The sequence below is a fragment of the Microcaecilia unicolor genome, chromosome 2, assembly GCF_901765095.1.
Source record: "Microcaecilia unicolor chromosome 2, aMicUni1.1, whole genome shotgun sequence".
Classification (NCBI taxonomy): domain Eukaryota; kingdom Metazoa; phylum Chordata; class Amphibia; order Gymnophiona; family Siphonopidae; genus Microcaecilia; species Microcaecilia unicolor.
The window spans coordinates 45,459,829-45,483,283 of NC_044032.1; the positions used below are offsets into that span (position 1 = coordinate 45,459,829).

General features: G+C 45.5%; 1 protein-coding gene across 3 annotated transcripts in view; it reads right to left on the reverse strand.

The window, feature by feature from the left end:
• Positions 1-23,455, reverse strand: part of PIAS2 (protein inhibitor of activated STAT 2) — a 133,260-nt gene that overhangs the window by 53,680 nt on the left and 56,125 nt on the right. For all 3 annotated transcript variants that reach the window (XM_030192913.1, XM_030192910.1, XM_030192911.1), the window contains one exon: positions 12,916-13,021. In XM_030192913.1, coding sequence (XP_030048773.1) covers positions 12,916-13,021 — 106 coding nt within the window. The remainder of the gene's footprint in view (positions 1-12,915; positions 13,022-23,455) is intronic.

Consider the following 23,455-nt stretch of genomic DNA (forward strand, 5'->3'; position numbering starts at 1 on the left):
ACAGCATACTTCCCTTAACTTAACCCCATCCACTTGTTTGTGCCCAGTAAAACTTGGCAATTAATCTAGATGCTCAGCAAGGGGGGGGATTTTCATTTAGATGATCTAGGCAACTAGATATTTTAAATATAAATGTGTGCACAAATGACAGCAGAAAAAGCGGTTGCTTACTTGTAAGTAAGTGTTCTCTGAGGACAGCAGGACTCAAGTCATCACATATGGGTAAAATCACTGTTGGGAGTCCAAAAAGTACCTCAACAAATTTTCCAGAAGCATTTGAGCCACTCATCACACACGTGTAACTGTTCATGCCTGCCGCTGTCACGTGGGACTTCCGCAGTCCATTACTAGCTATAAGAAACTAATGAGTTGTAAGGGACTCGGAGACCTACTGTCTTCAGAGAACACCCACTACACGTAAGCAACTTTGTTTTCGCTGAAGGCAAGCATGACTACAAATACTCACATACCAGACTCTCTAGCTACAGGTTTCCTTTAACATAAAAAGTGTAAAGAACAAGTAGTGTCGCAACAGGTATTTTTAGGTATAACTTGTCTGGAATGTTTTTACGTTTGGGGAGCGTGCCTGGATTGGCCACTGTCGGTGACAGGATGCTGGGCTAGATGGACCTTTGGTCTTTCCCAGTATGGCACTACTTATGTACTTATGTACTTATGTACGTATATTTTGGGTAGCAAGAGGCTATGTTATTGCTGTCTTCTCATTTTGCTAGCCAATGGCAGTCCTTATCCTGTTTAAGTCAAAAGAAACAAAAAGCTGGGCGGATTTTCTATAGGCTTCAGTGTGTTCCAGATAGAAAGCCAAGGCTTTCTTGAATACAATTTCACCTTTATGGGCATGAGGTTTAGGAAAAAGGGTTGCAAGGACTATTAACTAAGAAGGAACTCTGACACAACTTTGGGAAGGAACATTGGATGGGTTCGAAAACCAGTCTGTTATTTAAAAACAGTACAAGATAAACCAGTTACTAGGGCCTAAAGCTCACTAACTCTGCACGCTAAAATAACTGCTTAGGTAAGTGCTTATTTAAACTTTGGCAGATGTTTGGAGCAATGGCTACTGGACAAAAGGGCTTTATGAATTATCATACACGCCTTGGTGCTTTCACACTACTGTACCACTGTAACTCTTTGTTCAGGGGTCTGACTCAGAGTTCAAGCGACTTCAGCTGATCCAGAACATTGTTGTCAAGCTCCTATTTGGGGCGAAGAAATCTGACCATATTACCCCTTTATTGCAAGCCGAACATTGGTTACTGATCACTTTTAGAGTAACCTTTGAGATATTGGTAACGATTCATACGGTTCTTCAGGTGGGCTCCCCTTTGTTTTTATCTTGGGTTTTGATACCCTATATATCCTTGCCAGGGCTTTGTGTTCAGTGCAAAAGGGCCAATTAGTGGTACCTTCCTTTCATCAAGTCTCCCTGAGCTCTTTACATAATTCTTTGTTTACTATAGTGGGTCCTATGCTCTGGAACCAGTTACCAGGTTTCCTACGGATGGAAACTTTGATTGTAACATTTAAGCAGTTTTTGAAAGCACATCTTTTTTTGTGAAGCTTTTGTTGTAGACATTTCAGTTTGCTCTTCTTAGGCTGTTTTTAGCTGTGAGCAGTGGGGTGAGGGATTATACACCGGGACTAGGGACACGTGATCTTAGCAGTACTTTCACTTTTATCTTTCTTTACTTTATGTTGTTGGCATTCTTTTCGGACATCAATCCTAACTTATATTTTATATTGTATCCAGCTTTGACAGTTTTCCCTAAGCGGTTAATCAAATCAAATAACCTAAACCTGATGTAGTTCTGAAAGCTATAGCTATTCTGCAAGCAGTTTTAGATTCTTTAATTTGTAATTTTGTATCTCTTACCTTTTCATTACTTTTTATTCTTCAATTTATTTAGGGCTGCATTTTGACAAAATTTGTAATTGCAATTGCATGATTAATCATGTGATTAAAGGTATGTTGTCTGGGGGTCTTCTTTTTTCCCACTACAGCTCCTTGCTACTCTGGGCAATGAAGAGTTAAGTGACTTGTCCAGAGTCACGAGGAGATGCAGCGGGGAATTTTTTTTTGAGTAAGTTAACATACCTTTAATCGTGATGAAAATTTCAACTGAAATGCAGTCCAAAATAAAAGACCTTCCAGGTCAGGTACAGCGAATGCTACATACCTGTAGAAGGTATTCTCCGAGGACAGCAGGCTGATTGTTCTCACTGATGGGTGACGTCCACGGCAGCCCCTCCAATCGTAATCTTCACTAGCAAAGTCATTTGCTAGCCCTCGCGCGCCCGCTCGCACCGCGCATGCGCGGCCGTCTTCCCGCCCGAAACCGGCTCGTGCCGGCCAGTCTCATATGTAGCAAGACAAGAGAAGGGAAGACACAACTCCAAAGGGGAGGCGGGCGGGTTTGTGAGAACAATCAGCCTGCTGTCCTCGGAGAATACCTTCTACAGGTATGTAGCATTCGCTTTCTCCGAGGACAAGCAGGCTGCTTGTTCTCACTGATGGGGTATCCCTAGCCCCCAGGCTCACTCAAAACAACAACCATGGTCAATTGGGCCTCGCAACGGCGAGGACATAACTGAGATTGACCTAAAAAATTTACCAACTAACTGAGAGTGCAGCCTGGAACAGAACAAACAGGGCCCTCGGGGGGTGGAGTTGGATCCTAAAGCCCAAACAGGTTCTGAAGAACTGACTGCCCGAACTGACTGTCGCGTCGGGTATCCTGCTGCAGGCAGTAATGAGATGTGAATGTGTGGACAGATGACCACGTCGCAGCTTTGCAAATTTCTTCAATGGAGGCTGACTTCAAGTGGGCTACCGACGCAGCCATGGCTCTAACATTATGAGCCGTGACATGACCCTCAAGAGTCAGCCCCGCCTGGGCGTAAGTGAAGGAAATGCAATCTGCTAGCCAATTGGATATGGTGCGTTTCCCTACAGCCACTCCCCTCCTATTGGGATCAAAAGAAACAAACAATTGGGCGGACTGTCTGTTGGGCTGTGTCCGCTCCAGGTAGAAGGCCAATGCTCTCTTGCAGTCCAATGTGTGCAGCTGACGTTCAGCAGGGCAGGAATGAGGACGGGGAAAGAATGTTGGCAAGACAATTGACTGGTTCAGATGGAACTCCGACACAACCTTTGGCAAGAACTTAGGGTGAGTGCGGAGGACTACTCTGTTATGATGAAATTTGGTGTAAGGGGCCTGGGCTACCAGGGCCTGAAGCTCACTGACTCTACGAGCTGAAGTAACTGCCACCAAGAAAATGACCTTCCAGGTCAAGTACTTCAGATGGCAGGAATTCAGTGGCTCAAAAGGAGGTTTCATCAGCTGGGTGAGAACGACATTGAGATCCCATGACACTGTAGGAGGTTTGATGGGGGGCTTTGACAAAAGCAAACCTCTCATGAAGCGAACAACTAAAGGCTGTCCTGAGATCGGCTTACCTTCCACATGGTAATGGTATGCACTGATTGCACTAAAGTGAACCCTTACGGAGTTGGTCTTGAGACCAGACTCAGACAAGTGCAGAAGGTATTCAAGCAGGGTCTGTGTAGGACAAGAGCGAGGATCTAGGGCCTTGCTGTCACACCAGACGGCAAACCTCCTCCATAGAAAGAAGTAACTCCTCTTAGTGGAATCTTTCCTGGAAGCAAGCAAGATGCGGGAGACACCCTCTGACAGACCCAAAGAGGCAAAGTCTACGCTCTCAACATCCAGGCCGTGAGAGCCAGGGACCGGAGGCTGGGATGCAGAAGAGCCCCTTCGTCCTGTGTGATGAGGGTCGGAAAACACTCCAATCTCCACGGTTCTTCGGAGGATAACTCCAGAAGAAGAGGGAACCAGATCTGACGCGGCCAAAAAGGAGCAATCAGAATCATGGTGCCTCGGTCTTGCTTGAGTTTCAACAAAGTCTTCCCCACCAAAGGAATGGGAGGATAAGCATACAGCAGGCCCTCCCCCCAATCCAGGAGGAAGGCATCCGATGCCAGTCTGCCGTGGGCCTGAAGCCTGGAACAGAACTGAGGGACTTTGTGGTTTGCTCGAGATGCAAAGAGATCCACCAAGGGGGTGCCCCACGCTTGGAAGATCTGACGCACCACTCGGGAGTTGAGCGACCACTCGTGAGGTTGCATAATCCTGCTCAGTCTGTCGGCCAGACTGTTGTTTACGCCTGCCAGATATGTGGCTTGGAGCACCATGCCGTGACGGCGAGCCCAGAGCCACATGCTGACGGCCTTCTGACACAGGTGGCGAGATCCGGTGCCCCCCTGCTTGTTGACGTAGTACATGGCAACCTGGTTGTCTGTCTGAATTTGGATAATTTGGTGGGACAGCCGATCTCTGAAAGCCTTCAGAGCGTTCCAGATCGCTCGCAACTCCAGGAGATTGATCTGCAGATCGCGTTCCTGGAGGGACCAGCTTCCTTGGGTGTGAAGCCCATCGACATGAGCTCCCCATCCCAGGAGAGACGCATCCGTGGTCAGCACTTTTTGTGGCTGAGGAATTTGGAAAGGACGTCCCAGAGTCAAATTGGACCAAATCGTCCACCAATACAGGGATTCGAGAAAACTCGTGGACAGGTGGATCACGTCTTCTAGATCCCCAGCAGCCTGAAACCACTGGGAGGCTAGGGTCCATTGAGCAGATCTCATGTGAAGGCGGGCCATGGGAGTCACATGAACTGTGGAGGCCATGTGGCCCAGCAATCTCAACATCTGCCGAGCTGTGATCTGCTGGGACGCTCGCACCCGCGAGACGAGGGACAACAGGTTGTTGGCTCTCGCCTCTGGGAGATAGGCGCGAGCCGTCCGAGAATCCAGCAGAGCTCCTATGAATTCGAGTTTCTGCACTGGGAGAAGATGGGACTTTGGGTAATTTATCACAAACCCCAGTAGCTCCAGGAGGCGAATAGTCATCTGCATGGACTGCAGGGCTCTTGCCTCGGATGTGTTCTTCACCAGCCAATCGTCGAGATATGGGAACACATGCACCCCCAGCCTGCGAAGTGCTGCTGCTACTACAGCCAAGCACTTTGTGAACACCCTGGGCGCAGAGGCGAGCCCAAAGGGTAGCACACAGTACTGGAAGTGACGTGTGCCCAGCTGAAATCGCAGATACTGTCTGTGAGCTGGCAGTATCGGGATGTGTGTGTAGGCATCCTTCAAGTCCAGAGAGCATAGCCAATCGTTTTCCTGAATCATGGGAAGTAGGGTGCCCAGGGAAAGCATCCTGAACTTTTCTTTGACCAGATATTTGTTCAGGGCCCTTAGGTCTAGGATGGGACGCATCCCTCCTGTTTTCTTTTCCACAAGGAAGTACCTGGAATAGAATCCCAGCCCTTCTTGCTCGGATGGCAAGGGCTCGACCGCATTGGCGCTGAGAAGGGCGGAGAGTTCCTCTGCAAGTACTCGCTTGTGCTGGAAGCTGTAAGACTGAGCTCCCGGTGGACAATTTGGAGGTTTTGAGGCCAAATTGAGGGTGTATCCTTGCCGGACTATTTGGAGAACCCACTGATCGGAGGTTATGAGAGGCCACCTTTGGTGAAAAGCTTTCAACCTCCCTCCTACTGGCAGGTCGCCCGGCACTGACACTTGGATGTCGGCTATGCTCTGCTGGAGCCAGTCAAAAGCTCGTCCCTTGCTTTTGCTGGGGAGCCGAGGGGCCTTGCTGAGTCGCACGCTGCTGACGAGAGCGAGCACGCTGGGGCTTAGCCTGGGCCGCAGGCTGTCGAGAAGGAGGATTGTACCTACGCTTGCCAGAAGAGTAGGGAACAGTCTTCCTTCCCCCGAAAAATCGTCTACCTGTAGAGGTAGAAGCTGAAGGCTGCCGGCGGGAGAACTTGTCGAATGCGGTGTCCCGCTGGTGGAGATGCTCTACCACCTGTTCGACTTTCTCTCCAAAAATATTATCCGCACGGCAAGGCGAGTCCGCAATCCGCTGCTGGATTCTATTCTCCAGGTCGGAGGCACGCAGCCATGAGAGCCTGCGCATCACCACACCCTGAGCAGCGGCCCTGGACGCAACATCAAAGGTGTCATACACCCCTCTGGCCAGGAATTTTCTGCACGCCTTCAGCTGCCTGACCACCTCCTGAAAAGGCTTGGCTTGCTCAGGGGGAAGAGCATCAACCAAGCCCGCCAACTGCCGCACATTGTTCCGCATGTGTATGCTCGTGTAGAGCTGGTAAGACTGGATTTTGGCCATGAGCATAGAAGAATGGTAGGCCTTCCTCCCAAAGGAGTCTAAGGTTCTAGAGTCTTTGCCCGGGGGCGCCGAAGCATGCTCCCTAGAACTCTTAGCCTTCTTTAGGGCCAGATCCACAACTCCAGAATCATGAGGCAACTGAGTGCGCATCAGATCTGGGTCCCCATGGATCCGGTACTGGGACTCGATCTTCTTGGGGATGTGGGGATTAGTTAAGGGTTTTGTCCAGTTCGCAAGCAATGTCTTTTTTAGGACATGGTGCAAGGGAACAGTGGACGCTTCCTTAGGTGGAGAAGGATAGTCCAGGAGCTCAAACATTTCAGCCCTGGGCTCGTCCTCCACAACCACCGGGAAGGGGATGGCCGTAGACATCTCCCGGACAAAGGAAGCGAAAGACAGACTCTCGGGAGGAGAAAGCTGTCTTTCAGGAGAGGGAGTGGGATCGGAAGGAAGACCCTCAGACTCCTCGTCAGAGAAATATCTGGGGTCTTCTTCCTCTTCCCACGAGGCCTCACCCTCGGTGTCAGACACAAGTTCACGGACCTGTGTCTGCAACCGTGCCCGACTCGACTCCGTGGAGCCACGTCCATGATGGGGGCGTCGAGAGGTAGACTCCCTCGCCCGCATCGGCGAAGCTCCCTCCGCCGACGTAGTCGGGGAGCCCTCCTGGGAGGTGGCCGCAGTCGGTACCGCACGCGGCACCGACGTCGGGGACCTCACCCCGGGCGATGGGCCAGCCGGCGCCACGCTCGACGGTACCGGAGGCGCAAGCACCGCCGGTACCGGAGGGGTAGGGCGCAACAGCTCTCCCAGAATCTCTGGGAGAACGGCCCGGAGGCTCTCGTTCAAAGCGGCTGCAGAGAAAGGCATGGAAGTCGATGCAGGCGTCGACGTCAGAACCTGTTCCGGGCATGGAGGCTGTTCCGGGCTGTCCAGAGCGGAGCGCATCGACACCTCCTGAACAGAGGGTGAGCGGTCCTCTCGGTGCCGATGCCTGCTGGGTGCCGACTCCCTCGGCGACCCAGAGCTCTCGGTACCGACACGGGAAGGGGACCGGTGTCGATGCTTCTTCGACTTTTTCCGAAGCATGTCACCGGAGCTTCCCGGTACCGACGAGGACGTAGAATCCAGCCGTCGCTTCCTCGGGGCCGAGACCGAAGGAGGTCGGTCTCGGGGGGGGGCTGTACCGCAGGAGCCCTCAGGGTAGGGGGAGACCCACCCGAAGGCTCACCGCCACCAGCAGGGGAATGGACAGCCCTCACCTGCACTCCTGACGATGCACCACCGTCCGACGACATCAGCAGACAAGGTCCCGGTACCACCGACGTCGATGCAGCTATCCGATGTCTCGGCGCCGATGCAGAGGGCCGATGCCTCGATGCACTGGCGGCCGAGGATGAAGCTCTGGACGCTGAAGACGTCGATGCACACGATACCCCCGGTGCCGATGCCGACGAAGAGCCCGAGAACAAAACGTTCCACTGGGCCAATCTCGCTACCTGAGTCCGCCTTTGCAAAAGGGAACACAGACTACAGGCCTGAGGGCGGTGCCCGGCCCCCAGACACTGAAGACACGACGCGTGCCTGTCAGTGAGCGAGATTACCCGGGCGCACTGGGTGCACTTCTTGAAGCCGCTGGAAGGCTTCGATGTCATGTGCGGAAAAATCACGCCGGCAAAATCAAACTTTGAGGGAGAAAAATCTCGACCGAGGCCGAAAGAGGCCTACCCCGACGACGAAAGAAAACTTACCGGGGCAAAGACTGAAAATATGGGAAGGGACGAACGGAACCCGAAGGGCCTTCCGGAGCACTTCCCACACTTTTGAAAGATTTTCCGAATAAAAAATAACACGCCAAAGAAACAAGGACGCGCGAGGTCGACTTTCCGGGGCTCGACACGGCGAAAACACGACCGTACCGAGTGCGGACAAAAGAAGACTGGCCGGCACGAGCCGGTTTCGGACGGGAAGACGGCCGCGCATGCGCGGTGCGCGCGGGCGCGCGAGGGCTAGCAAATGACTTTGCTAGTGAAGATTCCGATTGGAGGGGCTGCCGTGGACGTCACCCATCAGTGAGAACAAGCAGCCTGCTTGTCCTCGGAGAATTAAGTGACAGCTATCTAGTAGCTTGAAAGGAGCATTCTCAGCTAGGTCAGTACAACATTGAGGTCTCATGTGGGAGGCCTGATGAGATGTTTGATAAGCAGCAAGCAAGGATGTGCAGAAATGAGTTTACCTTCTATCTAATGATAGTTCTAAATGCACTAAGGTAAAACCTTACTGAGTTTGTCTTGAGAACTGCCTCTTAGAGACGTAGAAGATATACAAGCAGTTTTTGTGTAGAGCAAATGAAGGGATCTACGGCCTCACCCTCACACCAGACAGCAAACTTCTTTCATTTAAAAACATATACCCTCAGTGAAAACTGCCTCTTAGAGACGTAGAAGATATACAAGCAGTTTTTGTGTAGAGCAAATGAAGGGATCTACGGCCTCTCACCCTCACACCAGACAGCAAACTTCTTTCATTTAAAAACATATACCCTCAGTGAAATTCTTCCTAGCAGCTATCAAGACAATGTCAGACAAGTTCAGGGACTAAAGGCTAGGGAACTGCAAGTTGGGATGCAATAGAGTGGTTCGTGGGTGATCAGTGCTAGAAAACAAAAACTCTTGACTCATAGGACACTCGACGGAAAGGTGCAACTGAAGTTGGAACAGCACTTGTCTCGGTCAACATGGGGCTTTGGGAATCATGGCTCATGAACCTGCCGGAGCTTCAGAATGGTCTTTGCTATGAAGGGTATCAGAAGATACACACAGAAGACACTGTTCCCAATGCAGAAGAAGGCAGGCAGGCATCCGAAGCTAATCTGCCATGGAACCCTATCCTGGAGCAAAACTGAGGCAACATCTTGTCGAAAGGAGTGGCAAAAAGTAGTAGTAGTAAATGGCTCATTTCCACATTAAAAAAAAAAAACAGTAGCTTATTGTAGGGTGCAGTGCACAAACAAATCAGAACATAACACAGTCTCCCAATAAAGAAGGTATGCCTCCAGTCCTTCCTACATGTTTACCTAACACATGGCCGTCTGGTTGTCCATCTGAACCACAATGACTGTAACAACCAATCCCTGAAAGCCTTTAGAGCATTCCAAATGTTTTTCTGGTGGATGTTTTCCTTAGCAGACCATATACCTTGGGTAGAAAGCCCACCTAAATGAGCTTCACAGCCCAGTCTGGGCACATCTGTCATTAAAGAGTTGGAGGGATTTGGAAAGAGATTCCTTCTGCCAGATTAATTTATCCACCAGGACAGGAAGTCCTATAGATGACTGGTGACAAATATGGTAAGACCAACAAAGAAAACAGAAGAACAAAGTCCCTTGAAATCACACAGATCAAACACAGCAAAGGTGACACTACAAATAAAGCTAGATGTACAAATTGTGAAGAAATTTATTCTAACATACAAAGACTAGAAACATGCTGTTTTTTGGCCTCAGGAGTCTAAAAATAATACAAATAATAAAATAAACATACTAAATAAAAAATGACAGTTACAAAACATATAGTTATATCTATAATACATGAATAAAAATTAAGGTAAAACAAGCAATACATAAATATTAAAACCAACAAATCAAAGTGCAACATATTACATACAACTACTAAAAACATATCATTAGAAAAGAGGTGTTCCATAACAATATACCGTACACATCATGTAAAAGACTGGTCATGGAGAATACACTCTCTAAACAGAGTAAAATCATATAAATTAACAGAATGATAAAGAACAAAGTAAAAAAAAATTAGCGAAAGCCCTGTCAACAAAAGCCAGATCTCTAATCTGTTACTGTTAGGCAGTCTCAACATATAAGAACAATCATACTGAATCAGACCAATGATCCATCTAGCCCAGTATCCTGTTTCCAACTATGCCCAAGCAAGGATACCATACCATAGCTTCCCCATGTCTGTCTCAATAGCAGACTATGGACTTTTTCTCCAGGAACTTGTCCAAACCTCTTTTAAACCCCGATACACTAACTGCTATTACTACATCTTCCGGAGCTTAAATATTTGTTGAGTGAAAAAAATTTTCCTCCTTTGGTTTAAAGTATTTCCACGTAGCTTCATTGAGTGTCCCCTAGTCTTTGTACTTTTGGAACGAGTAAAAAATCAATCTACTTCTACTCAGGATTTTGTAGACCTCAATCATATCTCCCCTCAGCAGTCTCTTTCCCAAGCTGAAGAGTCCTAACCTTTTTAGACTGCCCTCAAATGAGAGGAGTTATATCACCTTTATCATTTTGGTTGCTCTTCTTTGAACCTTTTCTAATTCCGCTATATCTTTTTGGAGATACGATGACCAGAACTAAACGCAATACTCAAGGTGAGGTTGCACCATGGAGCAATACAAAGGCATTATAGTATTCTTAGTCTTACTCACCATCCCTTTCCTAATAATTCCTAGCATCCAGTTTGCTTTTTTGGCTGCCGACGCACTCTGGGCAGATATTATCTACGACACCTAGATCTTTTTCTTGGGTGCTGACCCCCAAAGTGGACCCTAGCATCAGGTAACTATGATTCAAATTATTCTTCCCAATGTGCATTACTTTGCATTTGTCTACATTAAATTTCATCTGGCATTCGGATGCCCAGTATTCCAATTTCCTAAGTTTCCCTGCAACATTTCACAGTCTGCATATGTTTTTACAACTTCTAATAGTTGTGTCAATTGCAAATTTAATCACCTCACTTGTCATTCTGATTTCCAGATCATTTATAAATATGTTAAATAGCATCAGTCTACTCTACTATTTACCCTCCTCCATTGAGAGAAATGGGCATTTAACCCTACTCTCTGCTTTCTAATAACTGATTCCTAATCCACGATAGAACATTGCCACCTATCCCATGACTCCTTAATTTTCTCAGGAAAGTTCATGAGGAACTTTGTCAAAAACATTCTGAAAAACAAGGTATACTACATCAACCGGCTAATCTTTATCCACATTTATTCACACCTTCAAAGAAATAAATTGGTGAGACATACAAGATACATGACAAAAAGATATTGCCAATACCTCCTTGCAACCAAATTGGATGTTACTCTGGAATACAATAACTCGTCTGCTTCTAGCAGCCAGCCTCTTTCAGTCTTTATTCTTTTTTCTACACAAAACTCCAATGACCACTCGGAAAATGTGGCATGCTAGACTACAAGATTCAGATATCTGCTGGCATTGCGCCCAATCCTCTGGCACACTGTCTTACATGATATTTTCACTACCCTCAGATTAAATCATTCTGGTCTGACATAATGCTCACAATCCAAGAAATAGATAACTGTGCATTTGACATTTCAGTAGATGTTATCTTACTAAATTCTTTACATCCTGGATTTGCTGAAACTCTCTGTAAACCTAAACTGATTGATGCTTTAATCGGTATTGGCATACAACACATTCTTAGGAATTTTTTTAAAACACAAAATTTCTCAACTTCTGGTGAAATAGTTTGCCTTCACAGATGCTACGAACTTTATATGGCTGAAAAAAAAAATCATACCTACTATGTGGGAACCAACTGAACTATTTTCAAAAAACATCAACTTAATCTAGAATAAGTTAATTAGGATAAGTCTTCTCTTTTCTCTCTCTCGGCATTGGTCTCTCTATCATTATTAATGTCTATTTACATTTGTTAAATTCTACCTGTTTTAATATTTTTGTTGGTTATTTGTTGTTTTATATAACTTTAAAAAAACAAAACTGAACTAAAAAAGCTGCACATATTAAATATGTTCATGAAAAGCAAAATTCAAACATTTTAAACCTTCAGAAACAGAAATCCTGACAAAATTTAGAGGCAAATCTTACCTCTCCATATTCTGCTCTCTTCCCCATAAACACCGCAAACAGCAAATACAAAGTAAACTGATGTTTTTAGCATGCATACTTGGCATGTGCTAATTATCAAATAATGTGAGAGGTGTGGCAGCCGTGTTAGTCCACTCTTAAAGGTTATCAATAGAAATCAAACAAAATAAAACATGGAAAAGAAAATAAGATGATACCTTTTTTATTGGACATAACTTAATACATTTCTTTGAAAGCTAATCAAGAAATGTATTAAATTATGTCCAATAAAAAAGGTATCATCTTATTTTCTTTTCCATGTTTTATTTTGTTTGATTTCTATTGATAATCAAATAATGTGGAAAGTCACTTTGAAAAATTTGCATAAGGTATATGGATTAAAAGTGCCCATAGTTTGTAATTATATGGGCCTTTTGAAAATTGCCTCCTAAAAGCAGTGCACAATAGAATCTAATTGACCATGTATCGCTGAAACAAGTGTCCAAAGAAGATCCAATAGCATCCCAAAATGTTATGTATGTATACTTCTTAATATGGCATTCAGTTTATAGATGGATGGCGGTATATCAAATGCATTATCCTGAATCAAAAGTGCACTTAAATTCCAAAGAGAAAACAGGCTGCACATAGTTGCTGTGATCTTCTTTCTCTAAGACACTGGTTACATATCCTATTCCACAGGGTGTAAAACAATAACATACAACATAACTACAATGTTTTTACAGGCAAATGCAAGATATCTGACATTTCAACAAATGTTTCAACTGAAAAGTAAAGTTTACTTACTCAGTGCTCTGGAATGATCTGGATTTCGAATGCCTTTTAATTTCAACTTTTGCAACAACATTGCAGAAGTGAGTTGCCGTACAAGATAAACAGACATGGAGTAACTCTACAAAGCAAAATAAAATACAACTTGGAAAAGAAACATCTGAGTTTTATTAGCAAAAGAAATATCTGAATTTTATTAGCAACAATTCTAGAAGTGTTCATTTTCAGAAATGTCCCTGTGCAAAATTTCAATACAGTTGGGCAATCATTTTTATTGTTAAGAACATCACCTGTTTGTGAATTCTTCTATACAGAGGGAACATTTTAGCTTATAGGAAAAAAAATTCATAATTTGCTTCACCAATTTGCTACATCTCTTTGAAGGGGTGAATAAATATGTAGATAAGGGCGAGCCGGCTGATGAAATATATCTACAGGTGAGGTTTTAAAAAAAGGTAACCGCCTACAGGTTTTTTGAGTTTTCTTAGGAACCACTTTGAATTTCAACAACAAATTTTATGTACATACTCATCATCTAATATAATAAAACGCACCGTGAACGTTCTAATGAGGACAACGTTCTGAAGTCACTAAAAAACACTCCCTGAAGGGTTCGTGGGGTTCGTGGCGTTCGTGGTGTGAAGCCACCCAGCCGTCTCTGCCCCGCCCTCGCGTCAAACGTCATGACGTCGAGGGCGGGGAAAACACACGGATCGCGAGGGCAGAAAAAAAAACAAACGGATTGCACCCACGCACGGTGCGTTTTACTATATTACATTTACCTCTGTGGTGGCGGTTCCGGCAGCGCAGCGTCAGGGAAGGAGGCGGCGCTCCCGACGTCTAGCCTTCCCTTCGCTGTGTTCCGCCTTCTTCTGACGTCAATGATGACGTCAGAAGAAGGCGGAACACAGCGAAGGGAAGGCTAGACGGGAGCGCCGCCTCCTTCCCTGACGCTGCGCTGCCGGAACCGCCACCACGGAGGTAAATAAAAAAAAAAAAAAAAAAAGAAAAGGGATGTTGGGGGGATAGAAGAGGGTGGGCAGCAAAGTTGAACACTGGGAGCAGGAGGGCAGGGGAAAAACGACAGCATGGATGCGAAGAGGAGGGGGGGGGGGGGGAAGAAGAGGGCGGGCCAGGCTGGGACATGGGACAGAGAGGAGCATGGATGCGAGGAGGGGTCATGGAAGGAAGAGAGGGGAATTACATGAAAAGGAAGAATGGAGGGGGCAGGGGACAGAGGAGCATGGATGGGCATAGATTGGAAGGGCAGGACTCAGGGAGAGGGGAATTGCTGGATAGGGATGAATGGAGGGGACAGATGGGCATGGATGGATATGGATTGCAGGACAGGCCTCAGGCAGAGAGGGGAAATGCTGGATAGGGAAAAATGGAGGGGCCAGGGGACAGAGGAGCATGGATGGACATGGATTGGAAGGGCAGGACTCAGGGAGAGGGGAATTGCTGGATAGGGATGAATGGAGGGGACAGATGGGCATGGATGGATATGGATTGCAGGACAGGCCTCAGGCAGAGAGGGGAAATGCTGGATAGGGAAAAATGGAGGGGCCAGGTGACAGAGGAGCATGGATGGACATGGATTGGAAGGGCAGGACTCAGGGAGAGGGGAATTGCTGGATAGGGATGAATGGAGGGGACCGATGGGCATGGATGGATATGGATTGCAGGACAGGCCTCAGGCAGAGAGGGGAAATGCTGGATAGGGAAAAATGGAGGGGCCAGGTGACAGAGGAGCATGGATGGACATGGATTGGAAGGGCAGGACTCAGGGAGAGGGGAATTGCTGGATAGGGATGAATGGAGGGGACAGATGGGCATGGATGGATATGGATTGCAGGACAGGCCTCAGGCAGAGAGGGGAAATGCTGGATAGGGAAAAATGGAGGGGCCAGGTGACAGAGGAGCATGGATGGACATGGATTGGGAGGGCAGGACTCAGGGAGAGGGGAATTGCTGGATAGGGATGAATGGAGGGGACAGATGGGCATGGATGGATATGGATTGCAGGACAGGCCTCAGGCAGAGAGGGGAAATGCTGGATAGGGAAAAATGGAGGGGCCAGGTGACAGAGGAGCATGGATGGACATGGATTGGAAGGGCAGGACTCAGGGAGAGGGGAATTGCTGGATAGGGATGAATGGAGGGGACAGATGGGCATGGATGGATATGGATTGCAGGGCAGGCCTCAGGCAGAGAGGGGAAATGCTGGATAGGGATGAATGGAGGGGGCAGGTGACAGAGAAACATGGATGGCCATGGATTGGGAGGGCAGGGCTCAGGGAGATAGGGGAATTGCTGGAAAAGGATGAATGGAGGGGGCAGGGGACAGATGGCCATGGATTGGGAGGGCACGGCTCACACTCTCTCTCTCATATACAATGTCTTTCTGACTCTCCCTCTCACACACTCTGTCTCACACTGTATCACATTCACTCTCTATGTGCCACACAGTCACTCACACACTCGCTTGGTCTCATACACTCACTCTCACAGAGAATCTGTGTCTCACACACACTCTCTCTCTCGCCCACACACACACACTCTCTCTCACACTGTGTCTCACATACACACTTGCACACACTCTCATTCTCACACACACACTCTCTCACATACACACTTGCACACACTCTCATTCTCTCTCTCACACACTCACACTTTCACTCTGACTCTCAAACAGTCACTCTCACATACACTCTCCCAAACATACACACTCCAAGGAAAACCTTGCTAGCGCCCGTTTCATTTGTGTCAGAAACGGGCCTTTTTTACTAGTACTTACATATTACTATTCAGCAGCATTTAATTATCTTAAGCTATTTTGATGTTACTAACATTTTAGTGTTACTACCCAGTGATTTTTGTATGTTAATACTTGAGCTAAAACACAGTAAAATAACATTCAAACAATATAACTAAGTCAGAATTTTGCTGTCATGTTGACAAATTTTCTACACAGTGCTGAGCTTCAAGTTCTTGAAATGATACGTAGCCACTATCGCCTTTGCTCCTAAACCTTGCTCACACGGTGTCTGGATTCTCATTTTGTCCACTACCAATAAGTTGCAAATGATTGCTGTTCCAATCCGAAATGCTTTTAAAGAAATTTCCCCAAATTCTATATAGTGCGCCTAGTGTTCCATACCGAAATCCAAGTGTATTTTATAACCACACACATAACTTAGTTGGCTTAACAAGCTAATCAGCATTGATAACAGGTCTTAACAAGCAATGAGCACTAATTGGTAATTAGAATTTACAGGCACAACTCGCTAAGTACATAAGTATTGCCATACTGGGAAAGACCAAAGGTCCATCAAGCCCAGCATCCTGTTTCCAACAGTGGCCAATCCAGGTCACAAATACCTGGCAAGATCCCAATACCCGCTTACTCCAGAAACAGTGGATTTTCCCCAAGTCCATTTAATAACGGTCTATGGACTTTTCCTTTAGGAAGCCGTCCAAACCTTTTTAAAACTCCGCTAAGCTAACCGCCTTTACCACATTCTCTGGCAACGAATTTCAGAGTTTAATTACACGTTGAGTGAAGAAAACTTTTCTCCGATTCATTTTAAATTTACTACATTGTAGCTTCATCGCATGTCCCCTAGTCCTAGTACTTTTTGGAAAGCAGAAACAGACGCTTCACATCTACCCGTTCAACTCCACTCATTATTTTAGAGACCTCTATCATATCTCCTCTCAGCCGCATTTTCTCCAAGCTGAAGAGCCCTAGCTGCTTTAGCCTTTCCTCATAGGGAAGTCGTCCCATCCCCTTTATCATTTCGTCGCCCTTCTCTGTACCTTTTCTAATTCCACTATATCTTTTTTGAGATGCGGCGACCAGAATTGAACACAATATTCGAGGTGCGATCGCACCATGGAGCGATACAAAGGCATTATAACATCCTCATTTTGTTTTCCATTCCTTTCCTAATAATATGTAACATTCTATTTGCTTTCTTAGCCGCAGCAGCACATTGAGCAGAAGGTTTCAACGTATCATCAACAATGACACCTAGATCTCTTTCTTGGTCCGTGACTCCTAACGTGGAACCTTGCATGACGTAACTATAATTCAGGTTCCTCTTTCCCACATGCATCACTTTGCACTTGCTCACATTTAGACACCCAGTCTCCCAGTCTCGTAAGGTCCTCTTGTAATTTTTCACAATCCTCCCGCGATTTTACGACTTGGAATAACTTTGTGTCATCAGCAAATTTAATTACCTCACTAATTACTCCCATCTATAGGTCATTTATAAATGTGTTAAAAAGCAGCGATCCCAGCACAGATCCCTGGGGAACCCCACTAACTACCCTTCTCCATTGAGAATACTGACCATTTAACCCTACTCTCTGTTTTCTATCTTTTAACCAGTTTTCAATCCACAATAGAACACTCCCTCCTATCCCATGACTCTCCAATTTCCTCTGGAGTCTTTCATGAGGTACTTTGTCAAACGCCTTCTGAAAATCCAGATACACAATATCAACTGGCTCACCTTTATATCCACATGTTTGTTCACCCCTTCAAAGAAATGTAGTAGATTGGTGAGGCAAGATTTCCCTTCACTAAATCCATGTTGACTTTGCCTCATTAATCCATGCTTTTGAATATGCTCTGTAATTTTGTTCTTAATAATAGTCTCTACAATTTCCCGGCTCTCCTCTGGATCCTTTTTTAAAAATCAGCGTTACATTGGCCACCCTCCAATCTTCCGGTACCACGCTTGATTTTAAGGATAAATTACATATTTCTATCAGTAGCTCCGCAAGCTAATTTTTTTTTCAGTTCTATCAGTAAGCCTATTCTGTAATGCACTGTGCCTAAATTCAAAACCCTGTCCCCAGTTTTGGTTGAAGATCAGTCTGGGATTTCTAGGCCCTGAGCTGTCTGGTACAGGAGCAAGATTCCTGTCTGGACTGGGAAGAGCAGGTGATTGTAGGGTACCTACGCCTATTAGAGTAACAGGACCTCCAATATCTAGCACACTGAATCTTCCCAGAAGAGGCAGCTATGTTGAACTGGGCCTGGAGAGGATACGAAGGGTGTCACTATGCTGCCTGATGAGTGTTGCAGCCTCCAATACTACCACCAAAGAGATTCTCTTTATGGCAAGGCACAGCAAATTTTAAGTTTGAAGTCCTCAGCTGGGCGCGTCTCATGGCAAAAACTCTCAAAGCTACACAGAAAATATCACGCATGGACCATGCATTTTCTACACTCTTCTTTTGGCTACAAGCCCAAGGAGTTCTTTGGCATTCTTAAGGACAGTGTCCACTACACTGTGTGCTATGTTCCACAAGTACATGCCCATAAAGAGCTACTAGGATACTATGCGGGATGCGAGCACAGCGTTCTGAATATATTTTCTCCTAAAAGACAAGTCCCAGTTCCCTTCCAGGGGACACCAAGGAGTGAGTTTTGGCAATCTGGGCTCCTTTGAAAGATTTGACCACCATGGAAATGGGAGGAAGCTGCTGCTTCTCAAATCCAGGAGCCCTTAGGACTCTCTCTTATTAACAAGATACAGGAGTATTCCACATTCTTATTTGAACCTCCTTCAGGATTCTGTGAACAGGCATTTTTACAGCCTTCTTTAGCAAGTTGAGGAATTAAAGAATATCCAATATTTTTGCCCTGGATTCTTCCTCCATTTCTAACTTAAATGGGATGTCCTGCGCCATCTCCCTCACAAAGTCAATGAACAAGAGCTCCTCAGGTGGACATTTATATTTCTCGTGACGTGAGAAGGAATCTAAAGGAAGACCCGGAGACTCTTCCTCCAAAAAGACCTTTGACTCTTCCTCTGAATCCTAGGAGCAGAGGCAGACTCAAAGATACTCTGAGCTGCTCTTCAAGGGCTGTTATCAACAAAGCATGAATACCACAACAGGGTAGACATGTTCTCCTGAGTTACTTGGGAGTGTATCAGAACCAGGGGTCTCAGGTCCATGAAGGCTGTTACATACTTTCCAATGTCACGAGGATGAGCAGTTCTCATGTTGAGAGAATCTGGAGGACACCTGTGATGTCAGTGATGTGCACAAATGAGGTGCAAGGTCAAGGCAACCTAGCCTCCACCAGATGACCTGTATCATTCTCCCTCAGCACCAATGAAGACAAGGTCAAATTCTTCCTCCACTTCAGGCAGGAATCAAATTATGACCAATCCTGATGGCCTGTATCGATGCTCAATGTCAAGGGTGATCAAGACATTCTCAATGTCAATGCAATCCCCTTCTCCAATAAAGATCAGGAACATATTGAAACCAGTAAGACAGGTCAATTGGCCTCAGAAGTATCATCACTGAAAAGCCTTTCCTTTGGCTTCTCTCTACCACAAATCCCTCTCAGACACCTAAAAACAGATTACAATGAGAAGGGTCATGGTTGGGTCCCACGTATTGCAGGCAACAACCATGAGTATCCATTATAGATATGGTCCTGTCGCCCTGGAAGCTGCTGAAAGTTTTCTTACACATCATCAGGAAAAACAGTTGCAACAAAATCAATGAAAAATACCCAGACGAGAGGCCGAGGCCTATAAAATGACATACATTGGGCTAACAATGAAAAGTAAAGAAAACTTGAAAGTCACTCACTAACATAAGAAAAGAGACTGCATGACAGTGACAGGAATACAGTGAAAACACAAAAAAACAATCACTGAGACACCAAGGCGAGTCAGATGCAAACAAGCCCATTCAGCTCTGTGGAAAACAAAGAACTAAGCGGCAGACAAGAAAAGGCATGCAAGCATAGTGAGCCTTTCTCAAAGGATCTAGAAAGTGCAGGAGAAAAAGTCCCACATGGACTCCATCAAATGACATCACTAATACAATATGTGAGGATGTACTGACCAGGATGAACAGACAGATGTAGAAATGTTATCAGAAATTAGAGAGGCTAACAAACTGGGGAACACAATAATACTGGGTGATTTCAATTACTCCGATATTGACTGGGTAAATGTAACACCAGGGCAGGCTAGGGAGGTAAACTTTCTTGATGAATTCAAGGACTGCTTTATGGAGCAGCTGGTACAAACATGGTAACATAGTAAATGACGGCAGATAAACAGTCAATCCAGTCTGCCCAACAAGATAAAATCACTTTATATGGTATGTAATACTTTATATGTATACTGGAGTTTGGTATGTCCCTGCCTTTCTCAGGGCACAGACCGTAAAAGTATGCCCAGAACTGTTCCTGTACTAAAAGTTCTGAAGCTAACATCGAAGCCCCTTCATATCTATTCAGCCACGATCAGGGCACAGACTGTAGAAGTCCATCCTGCACCGGTTTTATTCTCCAAATACTGGCGTTGCCACCCAATCTCCGCTAAGATTCCATAGATCCAGTCCTTCTAAACAGGATTCCTTTGTGTTTATCCCACACATATTTGAATTCTATTACCATTTTCATCTCCACCACTACCAGCGGGAGGGCATTCCACATTATCTACCACCCTTTCCGTAAAAAAAATACTTTCTAACATTACTCCTGAGTCTGCCCCCCTTCCACCTCAATTCATACTGGCATTCTCCTACCTTTCCCTCCCAATTCGCCCACCAGTTGAACATTCCTTAAGGCACTATTTATTGCACTACACATCACGGAACAAACTGGGTACCCGCCGAATAACATAAAACCAACAGCCATCCCATCAGAACACCAAGGTAAGTAGCTGACTTTATATTGACAATTTTTTTTGATGCTCTTTGATGCACAGGATTTTCCAACAGGGTATACTTATTTGAACATTATTGGTAGGGAGGAGGCACTGGTGCGATGATGGCTGGTTGGGTATGACACAAATTAGAACTGCTAACCAGTTCAGCATGGTATACCCAGTTACTGAGCACTATATGCATATTTTAAAAATCTATAAAAATTAGAGTAAGTCTTTGAGTGGTTTTTGAACTGTATTATTAATCAATATAAGAGAAACCGTACGGCTGTAAATACCCCCGAGGATATTATTAGTTATTAAATTTTAACTGCCAGACCCTTGACCATTCTTCTAACTTTCGGAGATCCCTTCTCATCGTTTCTATTCCCTCCAGGGTATCCACTCTATTGGCTATCTTTGTGTCATCTGCAAAAAGGCAAACCCTTCCTTCCAACCCTTCAGCAATCTCTCTCACAAATATATTAAACAAAATGGGCCCCAGCACCGACCCCTGAGGAACCCCACTGCTCACCATCTTTTCCTCCGAGAGGATACCATTTGCCACCACCCTCTGCCACCTGTCGGTCAACCAGTTTTCTATCCAGTTCACCACTTTCGGTCCTAAGTTCAGCCCTTTCAGCTTATTCACAAGTCTTCTGTGGGGGACCATATCAAAGGCTTTGCTGAAATCCAAGTAGATTACATCTAGCGCACGGCCTTCATCCATTATTTTGTCACCCAGTCAAAGAAGTCAATGAGATTCGTTTGGCAGGATTTTCCTTTGGTAAAGTCATGTTGCCTCAGGTCCTGTAACCCGTTGTCTTCTAGAAAGTTAACTATCTTTTCTTTCAGCAGCGACTCCATTATTTTTCCTACCACCGACGTGAGTCTTACCGGTCTGTAGTTTCCCACTTCTTCCTTATCTCCACTTTTGTGAAGAGGGACCACATCCGCTCGTCTCCAATCTCGCAGAACCTCTTCCGTCTCTAAAGATCTATTAAATAAATCTTTAAGAGGTCCCACCAGGACCTCCCTGAACTCCCTCAGTATCTTGGGATGTATCCCATCGGGCCCTGTAGCTTTGTCCACCTTCAGATTCTCAAGCTGTTTATAAACTCTTTCTTCTGTAAACAGCGCAGTATCCACTCCATTCAGAGATATTCCTTCGGCAGCCAACTGCGGTCCTTCACCAGGATTTTCCTCCTGTTGAACACCGAAGAGAAGTAATTTTTAGCATATTTGCTTTATCCTCCTCACTTTCCACATAACCACTCATTATCTTTCAGTCTCGCAATTCCATTCATATCTTTTCTCCTTTCTCCAATCTATGTGAAAAAGATCTTGTCACCTCTCTTTACATCTTTACCCATTTTTTTCTTCCGCTTGCGTTTTCGCTAGCCGTATTTCTCTCTTTGCTTCTTTGAGTTTAATCCGATAATCTTTTCTATGATCCCCTCGTTGCATTCTTTTTTGTATTTCTTGAACAAAGCCTCTTTTGCTCTTATTTTTTCAGCTACTTGGTTGGAGAACCATATAGGCTTCTTGTTTCTCTTAGTTTTGTTTACTTTCCTCACGTAAAGATCAGTCGCCATATTTATAGCAGCCTTCAGCTTCAACCACTGATGTTCCACTTCTCCTATGCCTTCCCATTCCAACAGCTCCTTTTTCAGGTATTCCCCCATTTTATTAAAACCAGTATGTCTGAAATACAGTACTTTTAGTTTTGTGCATCCACACTCCGCCTTTGCCCTTATATCAAACCATATCGTGTGATGATCACTATTACCTAGTTGGGCACCCACCCGGATATTGGAAACACCTCCTCCATTCGTGAGCACCAGATCCAGCATTAACCCTTCCCTCGTGGGTCTGTCACCATTTGTCTGAGCAAGGCACTTTGACAGGCGTCCACAAGCTCCCTACTTCTTTCCGATTCCGCAGATGGGATGTTTCAATCCACATCAGACAAGTTGAAATTTCCCAACAATAGCATCTCCCCTTTCATACCAATCTTTTGAATAGCCTCAATCAGATCCTTGTCCAGCTTCTCTATTTGTGCTGGAGGACTGTAGATAACCCCCATGTGGATACAGGTTCCATCTTCTCTTCCCAGGACAATCCATAAAGCTTCTTCCTTGCCCCAGGTGCCCCGCATTTCAGCCGCTCTGATATTGTCTCTCACATACAGCGCCACTCCTCTACCCCTTCGGCCCTCTCTATCCTTCCTAAAGAGATTATAGCCCGGTATGGTCACATCCCATTCATGAGAATCGTTGAACCATGTCTCAATAATAGCAACAATATACAAGTTTTCTTCAAACAACACGGCTTGCAAGTCTTGAACCTTTTTACCTAGACTACGAGCATTTGTGCTCATTGCTTTCCATCTACATAGTGAGTTTAGGTGGTTTTCTATATTTAGATGACCTGTCCCTCTGCCATCAGGTTTATTCTGGGGGTGACTTTCTGAATTCCCTTATTTCCTTTTGTCACCTCCGCCTTCTAGTTTAAATGTCTAGAAACACACTGCCTGAATTTCTCTCCAAGGATCCTTTTTCCCGTCACAGAAAGATGTAGCCCATCATTACAGTACAGCTTGTTATTTTTCCACATATTACCCCATGCCCCTATGTAACTAAAATCTTCTTCTTTACACCAAGACTCAAGCCACTTATTGAACTCCACTGTTCTGCGTAGTCTTTCTTCTCCCTTCCCCCACATGGGAATTACTTCAGAAAAAGCCACAGTCCAAACCAAAGATTTCAGTCCCTCCCCAAGCTTCTGGAACACTCTCTGTGCTGTAAATTTGCTATTGTTGGCCAGGTCATTTGTCTCCAGGTGAATTACAACATCAGTATTCG